This window comes from Halyomorpha halys, unplaced genomic scaffold, assembly GCF_000696795.3.
Source record: "Halyomorpha halys isolate HHAL.00 unplaced genomic scaffold, Hhal_1.1 Scaffold68.1, whole genome shotgun sequence".
NCBI lineage: Eukaryota > Metazoa > Arthropoda > Insecta > Hemiptera > Pentatomidae > Halyomorpha > Halyomorpha halys.
In genome coordinates, this window is record NW_027116161.1 from 1,952,413 (window position 1) to 1,963,544 (window position 11,132).

At 32.2% G+C, this 11,132-nt stretch overlaps 1 protein-coding gene across 1 annotated transcript in view; it reads right to left on the reverse strand.

The window, feature by feature from the left end:
* The window catches only part of LOC106692724 (ankyrin repeat and IBR domain-containing protein 1), a gene marked incomplete in the record, with an annotated part of 86,830 nt that overhangs the window by 17,862 nt on the left and 57,836 nt on the right, over positions 1-11,132 (reverse strand). Inside the window, 1 exon segment of the mRNA XM_067053017.1 lies at positions 1,475-1,628. Coding sequence (XP_066909118.1) covers positions 1,475-1,628 — 154 coding nt within the window.

The window sequence follows — 11,132 nt, forward strand, 5'->3', positions numbered from 1 at the left end:
ATATTATATATAATTTATTTATTGTTCTTTACAACTGTATAAAAATATATACAAGTAAATTTGCTGCAGGTGACATAGTGACATGATACAAACATATGGAGAATCTAACCATTGATAGAACTCCAATAACATTTCTAGAGGAGAAGATCTCGAGGCTATCTTCTTTTCAGACCCCTAGGAGGATTATTAGGTAATGAAGGAGAAGTCAGGTTAGAAACAAGTGGATTTGGGTGGTTGGGAAGTTTATCATGGAAGGAATGGTATCTGGTTCTGGCCAAATCGGCAACATTGAGGTCCTGATGGATGACTCGATTTGTGACAAAGTAAGGAACATTAAAGATTTAACGAAAGATTTTGGACTGTAAGGATTGGATTCGGGATGAATTTGATGGTTTAGTGGAGCCCCAAAGCTCAACTCCGTATGTCCAGATAGGCCTTTTAATAGTCATGTAGATCAGTCTTTTGTAATGGATTGGCAATTATAGCGTTTGGGATACAATGTAAGGATCATTGTTTACTGACAACAGACATGTGTCATAGGATGGGTTGGGATGTCAGCTGTGAAAACTGTATAAAGAATAGGACCAAGGATACTACCCTGCGGTAAAATCTATATTTAAAAAAGGGAATGGTCGAATCTTTGTTCATGATAAATTTTTTAATCACTGGACTGACTTACGTCCTGTTTTTTTTTTCAACACCATGGGAAGGTTTAAACACAATGAAAACCCAGAATTACTAGGTGGAAAAAAATTTATGAATAAGCGTTTTAGTTTGTAGCTCAGAAAATATGCGTTTTTTCACAGTTATTGTACACCAACCGATTATTTTCTTTCCAAAGAATACTACTGATATATTACTGATTCTATCCAGCTATATTATATTTTTTTTTAAATATTAAAACATGATGTGGTTTGAGTAGATCAACAATTTTTTTTTTCTTTTTTATACAAATCATGTTCCTTTTTTTGTTTCGTCTCAAACTACCAAATACCATTTTAGCAAAGAAATTAAGAATTAGAAATTTTTCACTTTTAATTATTTGGAGATATTTTTTTCCCGTGACTATTGCTAATATGAACGTTGGAAAGCTGAAGCTACATCAATTAAATTTAGGTTTCCGTGGGAAGGTTTCTAATTAATATCAACTTTGTTTCTCTCCTAAAAAATCATTTACCACGCTTTGATTGGCCAGTCGGTACCATAATTAATAAAAAACTATATCGATTGTGTCATATCATTAAATCCTTATAAATTCTCAAGTATAGCAATAACGAAGCATTAAATCAACTAATAAAATAATAATTAAAAAAAAATATTATGTAATAGTTGCAATCATTCATGTAAACATGCTGTATGACTACTTTAAAAAATCAGTTTGACTGTGTCAAGGTCGTTTTTAACGTATTTTTTTTTATTTATTTGAAAATTAGAGAGAGGGGGGTATGAAAGAAATTATATTTTGAATACTCACTGTTTTTGTTCCCTGATGCCAGAAGTTCCATTTTGTGCTTGGCTGATTGCAAAAGTGGCTCTTCCATTTTCCGACTATTATCGTGATTTTTAAACCGTGTGTAATAATGTAGAAATCTATTCAATTCTGAAGTCTGCTGGTTCCGTAAAACTGCCTAAAAAAAAAAAGCATTTGTTATTAGAGATCATTTTATGACATTAAATTATCAATGACTTTTTCATGGATTTTCTTTTAAGTAAACTATGAATTAATATGGCAATTAAGCTACGATTTCCATGATGACTGATTAAGGGATTGACTTTTGCTAACTGATCAACTCAAGTAACAATTATACATTTTTAGTTTTATGGCACTAATTAAAAAAATACATATATATTGTTTTATATTTCAATATTTACTGAAATATGGTTTCAATCAAAATGACGAACTAAATAAAACAAAATGAAATAAAAAGTACGCAAAGATACAAATAAATTCTATTTTAATCGGTTATGAATGGAACTAAAATATAATGATAAGGGTTTACTGGACATAATTGTCAATGCTAAGGTAAAAGGATAAATGGACACAAAATAAATCTTTGAGTTGCGACAAAATAATGGTTGGTATAATTGGTAAATATTTTCTTATTGTATGACATCTCATGCAAGTACAGAAAATTGTCTTATAAGTAGGTTTTTGTACCTTCTGATATCTTTGATTTTTAGCCATGTGTTTTCATCAACAAATCTTTTTTTTTTTCTGGTGAAGGACATTGCTTCAGTCAAAAATAAAAATATGTAGCCCTTAGAGAAGGCTGAAGGAACAATAAATCAAAGAAAATCAAAAGAGCTGTACAACCGTGATCTACATCACACTGCAGCCGCAGGAAGGAAGTTGCTCTAACCCGCTTGAAATAGACCATGACGCACTCTTACCTCATTAGAAAACTACCGCCTCCAATATGCCAATTTTGAATATTTTTGAAAAATGTCGCCAATATTATCTTCAAAGTTTTATATCAGGTCATTTTTTTTTTTTTTTTTTTTGGTTAGGGGAAAATCTTTCATAAGACGAATTACAACAAATAAAAAGTCACAACAGTGAAAGATTCCTGTTCACTAAAATCCAACCTCTTAATTCTTCTTTACCATTCCGTAGTACCGCTGTCAAGCATTACTTCGCGGGGCCGAAGGACTATATACCTAATCTCAGGTCATCTAATTTAAGCTAAGTCATTGCTTGCCTTCTCCTTTCTCGTTCTTGTGCTCTGAGCCTTCTGCCTATTTACGCATAGTGCTGCAGTCTAATTCTCCAGCCTAGTCTTCATCAAAGCGAATAAATTTTCCGGGACTAATTCCAATTCCCAATCCGGGAATAATTTCCAAGTTCCTTGTTTAGATTGAAAGGGCTATGTAGGCCCTGAAGTAACTATATTCTGTAAGCAGTTGGGTGTGGGAATAATCTATCTCCCCATGTTTCCGGGATATCAGGAATCAAACGGTGGGTCCATCTTCCAGTAGATGAGGCATTCCACCTATGCCATCTTTCAAGAGTATGATTTTTCTCTTTTTTTAGCTAATGTAGCGCAGTAAGTATGCGACTCTTCTCGATTTCTTTGCGTTCATTTGCCAAAAGATCAATCGGAGGTATATCTACGATGGCGCACACAGCATCGTAAGACACAGTTTGTGTGTGCGCGTGTCTGTGTTTAGCTTTATAAGCTGCACAAGCTTTATAATTATAACCAGCCATAGGTGTGGATGACCAAAAGGTTTTACGCCTTTAAACAAGAACATACGAATATACTATTACAAATTAAAAATAAACTATGAATAATACATTCCAGATATTATGGGAGACAGCAGCCATACTCGTTCAGACACTGTGGGTCACAGACTGAGGGACCGTGGACTTGGACTGAGGCGCCAGGAAATGTAAAAAATAATAATATGTAGACTAAATGTAATATAAATTAATATATAAATGTAAAAAAAAATAATTTAATTTCGAGATATGCCACCGTCTAGCAGAAACGAGGCATTTCTAGAATCTTGGGGCACGATAAAATACAACGGCACAATGGTGGAGATTACAGGCTACTTACAAACAATCAATGGAAGGAAACAGAAAGTACTATAAATTCCATATTGCAGATAAAGGTCACTTAGAAAACGGCTTTAAACTAAACATAAGGAAAATGATTAAAGTTAGAGTTGGTTTATAGTAACTATTATTTGTAATAATTTTAAGCGGGATTCCACCAACAAAGTATAAAGTGGGCCATGGAAAAAGGAAGGCAATCATTTGTGTGTTTGTGACTACCCACTTATTGTCAACCTTAGTAATAGGAATTTTGCTGGTCTATCCAGTCCTATGTATTATGTAGGTAAGAAAATAGAAATTTCATAGCTGTCTTTTTTTTTTGGTCACCAATTCCATTTGCATCAAATCGCTGAAATAAGGCCATTTTCTAAACAAAATCGAAACGGTTCAACAACCTATTAGGATACCGTTAGTTAAACATATAATCGTACAAGAGCTCAAGAGGAAAAAAAGGGCAGTTATTTCACCCCAACTTTTTATTACTTTAATGAATATTATGTATAATTACTAGTCAAAATTGATGAGTCTGCCAAATATACGTAGGGGGAATAAAAAATGGCGGCTGTTTCAAAACGTTAAAAATAATTAATTTTTCATTCGGAGCTGTATATCTTTAAAACTGCCAACAACACTAGGAAATCTAAGAGAGCATCATTTAAAGTAGAGTAAATTTGCTAAAATGTAAGCCATGATAGAGCTATTTACTTTCAAAAGTTCTCGAGATATAGCTGTTTAAATTTTCATAAAAATGTTGTACAGAATGTACTGAAAAATCAGTAGTTAGTGAATTTATTTTGAAAAATCTATATCTCAAAAAATATTTGACGTACAGATGTCTCTTAGCACTCAAATTAAAATTAGTTTAATGGGCTATGAAGTAGTTATATTTTTATCGTCGTAGGAGTTTTTCATGATATTTGCTAAAATAAATTAATAAATAGTTGTTGTGACAAATTTTCATTTGATAAATTTATATTCATATGCGAATATCATAATAACAACTACCACTACGAAGATGAGTATCAATATCTACTTTTTAGTAAGTTAAATTTCCTTAATTTTGAGTGCTGGCAGACATATGTGCGTCTTTTGGGTCTAGAGATATATTTTTCTCAAAAATCCAATATTTTATACGAACAGCTAGAAATTAACATTTTGTGAGTTTATTTTGTCAAATATCATAAAAACTACTACTCTTACAAAGTTATATATGTTATAAACTATTTTATAGTAAATTAAACTGGTTTTAATTTGAGTGCGGGCAGACATCTGTACGTCCAATGGTTTCAGAAATAAAGTTTTTCATAAATCAAACTTATTGTCCGAACAACTATAAATCAATTTATTTTAGCTAATATCATGAAAAGTGTGAAAAGTACCTAGGAAGGTAAAGATCATAAACTACTTTATAGTGCGTTAAACTAGGTTTAATTTGAGTGCTAATAGACATCTGTACGTCACATAGTTCCTGAGATATAGATTTCTCAAAATAAATTACGTAACTATTGATATTTCAGTACATTTTTATGAAATGTTGCTTTTTAAAAGGCTATATCTCGAAAACTATTAGACGTAAATAGCTCTATTAGAGCTAATATTTCAGAAAATTTTCTCCTCTTTAAATAGTGTTCTTTTAGATTTTCTAGTCTTGTTGGTAATTTTTAAGATATAGAGCTCCGAATGAAAAATTAATTATTTTTAACGTGTTGAAACAGCCTCCATTTTTAATTCCCCCTACCTATATTTGGCAGACTCATCAATTTTGACTAGTAATTATACATAGTATTCATTAAAGTAATCAAAAATTGGGGTGAAATAACTGCCTATTTTTCTTCCCGGGTCTTGTATTAGTACCTTTGAGAGTATTTTGGTCGGTTTACGACAATCTCTCAAAAGGAGATCATAAACAACCAAAAATAGAACGGAATGCTTTCCAACGTACCCGCCATCTAAGCCCCGATTTAGCGAAATATTTCAAAGGTAAAATAAGAACCTTTGAAACATTTATTAAAAATAGGAAGAGAAGACTTAAGTTCAGTTAAATTGAGTAAAACTTTTAAAAATAAACGGCTAAAATTGGAAAACGGTGTGAAATTTTCAATACATGAAAAATATCTGCGTACGGCATGGTCATAGGTTTATGAATGTAACACCTTATTTTAAAAACCAACCGAACTAAAATATACAAGCCTGAAAATTGAGCTTTTAATGACTACTGTCTCTCCACCAAATCATTAATGACCAGTTAAACGTAAGCGAAAGTGGGGAGCATTCTTGCTTTAATGTACTATGTCTTATTTTTTTTTTAATACTTTCTCAGCATGTTTTGAGCAAACTTCCTTCTTGATTTATTAGGAAAAAAATCAAAACTATCTCAATAAACTTGGAAAAACAGCAATTTATCATATTTCGAGGTAATCATCGTACCGATCACTCCTATTTGACAATTAATAAAATTATTAAATCAGGTAAATCTTCCATCTCACAGACAGACAGATGAATAGCACATTTTCCTAGAGGCAATCACCGCTGGAACTGTTTAAAGACCAAATAATAAGTACAACTAATCGAACCAACATCTTTCATTAGCTGTCCAAACTGACTACTAGCAAGTCTAGCAACAATCAGAAATAGTAAAATACTAATATCAAACTTGAAACTACTACCTTATATTCTTAATCACAAATTTATTAAAAATGGAAAACATGATTAACTAGTATGGATCCTTGAAAAAATCCATATTTTGACAGAATTTCAATTTTTTCGCTAAGAAAAATATACTAAAGCATATCTCGTCCAAATGGAGGCCAAAATACTGTACCAGGTATCCAATAGGAGTTTTCTTTGACATTATCAATGGATTAGACATAAATAACAATAATGATATAATTTGGTTTCTCAAGTATTTTCAATAAGCTATCATTCATTGAATAATCTTTAACGTAAAGCCGGTTCAAATTACAAATAGAAAATTTAGAGACTTTGAACATAAATGTGCGTCAAAAGGACATGTATTCAACTCAATGCTCTTTGTCATGGCTGTGAATGATTCAGGAAGGAGTCTTCAAAAAAAGGCAAAAGTAATGTGATATGATGTTATGTGTGGACGATCCCGTTATTTAGTATATTAAAATCCAACAATTAAGAGGCTATAAAAAGGCTAAGTACTAATTTGTAAAATCTAGATATTTCAGGAAAAAAAAACTTCTGCTATATCCGAAATCGCTAAACATCACCATTCCCAGAACTCGCGTCAAAAAACTTCCCTCCTCTTATAATATGGAGAATATTGCCGATTTTTAGGGTTTTTATTCTACAAAATGATCGTCGCTTGTCGTCACTTTATACCAATATTAATTATGTAATAGCTCTTAATGACAAATTTAATAAAATTGGATCCGTTCTATCTTTCTGTTTTCCAAATACACTGCTATACGGTGTATGAATAATTTCAGTCTAATTTAAGTCTAGCAACAATCAGAAATAGTAAAATACTATTATCAAACTTGAAACTACTACCTAATATTCTTTATCAAAAATGGAATACATGATTAACTAGTATGGATCCTTGAAAAATTCCATATTTTGACAGAATTTCAATTTTTTCGCTACGTAAAATATACTAAATCACATCTCGTCCAAATGGAGGCCAAAATAAAAAGGCTAAGTACTAATTTGTAAAATGTTGATATTTCAAAAAAAAAAACTTCTGCTATATCCGAAATCGCTAAACATCACCATTCCCAGAACTCGCGTCAAAACGTCCCTCCTTCTCTTATAATATGGAGAATATTGCCGATTTTTAGGGTTTTTATTCTACAAAATGAACGTCGCTTGTCGTCACTTTATACCAATATTAATTATGCAATAGCTCTTAATGACAAATTTAATAAAATTGGATACGTTCTATCTTTCTGTTTTCCAAATACACTGCTATACGGTGTATGAATAATTTCAGACGCTTTGAGGGTGCTTCAAGAGCTGAATATTCAAGTCAGTTCGAACAGTCGAAGCAACTGCGAAAATGCATTAAAGCCTCAGAAACCTCACTGTTATAAATATTTTTAGAGAATGTTGCTATTAGCTCATAATTTTGAACCTAATATGGCACTACTCGTATGGTCAAAAACTATACGAAATTGAATGCAGTCGATTTTCATTTGTCAAGTGGTTTCTAACATTAAATAATATGGGTACATTTCAAGGCCAAGGCCTATTTGTATGTGTTGGTTTGTTTTCCTTACAAAGCTTGTCATTTGCAATTCGTATAGGATTAGGTCAAAAACGATTTTGAGCATTACTAGGATCATGTTTACTAGATTGGTCCACCCTGGAGCTTTATTCCATCATTTCGAGGTCTTCGCAATGGTGAAATCCACCAAACATCCCTTGTCTTGTGTTTTCAGGGAGCAAGTTCTACTAGGTGAAGAGTTCATTAGTTTATTTACGCAGATTGACAAGCTATCCACTAGCAACCCTTCTGTCAGCCCCACGACCTTGAACCGCTCATTATAGGCATTTCCTAATAAATCGCCCATTCACATTAGTGCTAAACGTTGATGGTAACAAGATGAAACTTAACTCAGATTCGATAAGATTTCTTAAATCTTTGGTAGTAAACTGAGTGGTTACATACGTTACTGTAGTGAGCATGCACGATGTCGAAGTTGGAACTCAGCTAGCTGACATGGTTAATCAAAATAACCTTGGAATTGGTCTTTCGGGCGGTTCCAGTATTCATCGGTTCTGATCCTCACTTCTGGCACAAACAAGACAATGGCCAGCACTCCATGCAGAGGACGATGTACAGTCACTTACCTCCACACTTTCTTCGAATTAATTAATTAGTAAATATTTGACTAATAGTTCGTTAGAGACATTGCATGTATTATCAATTCAATGGACACAAATGATTTGGTTTCGATTCCACCTATATTTCTTCTGAATGATCAGTTTACGAAGACGAGAACCAACTTTTTTTATCATGGCAAGCCGGTTTATCTTTATTTCATTTCATTGTATCAGAGGCCTATGATATTATTCACCGCAAAGCTGAGACTTCGGTTCCGTTACATTTCAGAACAGTAATTTTGATCAATTAAGTTATGAACAGTCATAGCCTTATAAGGGAATTTAGCTTGTGCCTAAATTAATTCAAGACCATTGAAAAATAATTATAAGCTGGTACATTATTTGTACTATGATAAATCAGTTTAGTTTACTATTCATACATTCACACTCAAGAACAATATAGAGATTAATCAATTTATTTGTGTTTAATTTTAATTAATTAGGACAAGATTTTAAATTTCAGATCGTCTTTTTTCATGTATTTATGTGTTTATTTAGCGAATAATACACTACCTTTGTATTTGAGTGCAGTTTAAATTCTGTTTCCATTTTGCCTTAAGATATTTTCAGCCTAATTAAATAATAGCGTAAAAACTTCAATTTTTACGCTTCACTACAACTGTGAGTGAAATAAATATTAATAATTTGAATAATGTTAATGTTAGGATGTTCACTAGAGAACGGCTAGATTTAACTCAAGAATGCCATATTTAACAAAATAGTCTACTTTCTTTTTAAATCAACAGTTTCCATATATTAAAGTTTCAAAATTGTTTATAAAAATTATTCCTAGAAAAAAAAGTTCCAAGGAACTTTTTGCTGAATCGTGTTCATAACTGAGCAGTAATTTTCTAATATTGAAAAGAATGTAATTTTCTGAAAGGTAGAACAATCTTCCATACTGCATGTTTTTTACATATATATTTTAAGTTTAATAGTTTGTCGAATCATAAACACAAGGTTATACGTAATAATTTTAAAACTCGAAACTTAGAAAATTCAAAAGTAGTGTATAAAAAAAAATATCAGTAAACCTATCCAATGTCTTCGTTAATTCATTAATCTCTAATTGTTTTTATTATTAAGGGTTTCATTCTGATACATTCAAGAACATTTAGAAATAGAGACAAAATTTAACATTCAAACTAAACATATAAAAAGTAAACAAAATTAAATTAACATATAACAAACAACCATATTTATGTATAATATTTATACTCAGCCTAGGGACCCCCGTACCAAGCTCCTCCACCCCACTTATGGAGTGCGAAGCAGGACTGCAGGAGATCCCATCGCTTCTCTCTCAACCAGGTCATAGGTATTGAAAGCCAGTGGAGGCTGAGTGACAGCGCTTAGCCGCAGACGCTCAGGTCTTGCAGTGCAGAAGCTGGCCAATGCCAGCACAGCAACAACTAAATACATCATTTATACAGAAGTAATGTAGAATTTGATCCAGGCTATGGACTTAGAATTGAAATGTATAAACATTACTGATTTAAATAAATATTGAAAAACTAAAACACGAGGCACAACATCTGTTCATAGAGGAAAGACTTATTGGATTGGTCTCAGCTAGGCGGCAAGCGGTATCAACATCTTTATCATAATCAGTCACTCATAATTCTTCAATAGCTTAATTTTTGTTTCAATTTCTTATTTAATAACAAAAATGTGACGCTCCCTACTTCTTTATTCAAATATAAAATCAGTTTATCGTCATTTGGCCTTGAGTAGTGATCCTTCAAGACCTTGTGCTCTTTGAAGAAACAATTCATGGCATCTAGGAATCAAACTTTAGTTTGCAGAACGGTAACAAGAAATTCTATCAACTGCAACACAGAAGGGCAGTAGGAAATAGATTTTAATTAGGTACAAATGCCTTGTAACGTCTATACCCTTACTCGATCGTATAATGCGAAATATTCGTAAGCGAAATACTGTCAAACAATTTCACAGTAGTGGATTAATACTTGTAAAGATACGATTTTCTTTTTATATTTCGATATTTTAACTTAATATTAAGACTTATTTTAATAGAATATAGACCAGCTTGGCTAGTGAAAAATGTGCTGTAATTTCAAAGGAATGAGGAAATAAGTGACACTTGAGAATAAGAAACAGATAGCAGTGGAATAAAAAATACCTGAGAACCATGACGGCACCCAATTAGAGGGTTTATTTCCAATATGGAAGATAAGCGATAGATAGGTTGAACTAGACTTCCGTGAAGACCAAGGGATCTAATACACATCGAAGTAAGCAGTAAAAGAAAAATAATTATCGACACCACACTTCACCATGAAAAGAATACTAACTAAATATGAAAATTAAAGAAAACATATATATCAAATCGAATGGACACTAGTCACCGATAAAGCACAGTGATTCAGCTAAGATATCTGAGGAACTTTCCTGTAGAATTATAAAAAATATTTTTCAATGACGAAAGCATCATCACTTTGACTAAATAAGATGTCTGCTTCATACTGCAAGGAGTTAGTAGCGATATCAATTCTTGCATTGAGGTGAAGGAAGACTTCGAAACCGCTGCATATAAACCAAATATTCCCATTCCGTGATTGGAAACAGATGGCTGATAAACTTCAAGGTTAAAAACCATTTGACGACAGTAACTTATTCGGAATGTATGACCAATAGGTATAATTGTTATACTATAAATAATAATTTTTTTTTTTTTTTTTTTTTTTTGGTTAGGGGAAAA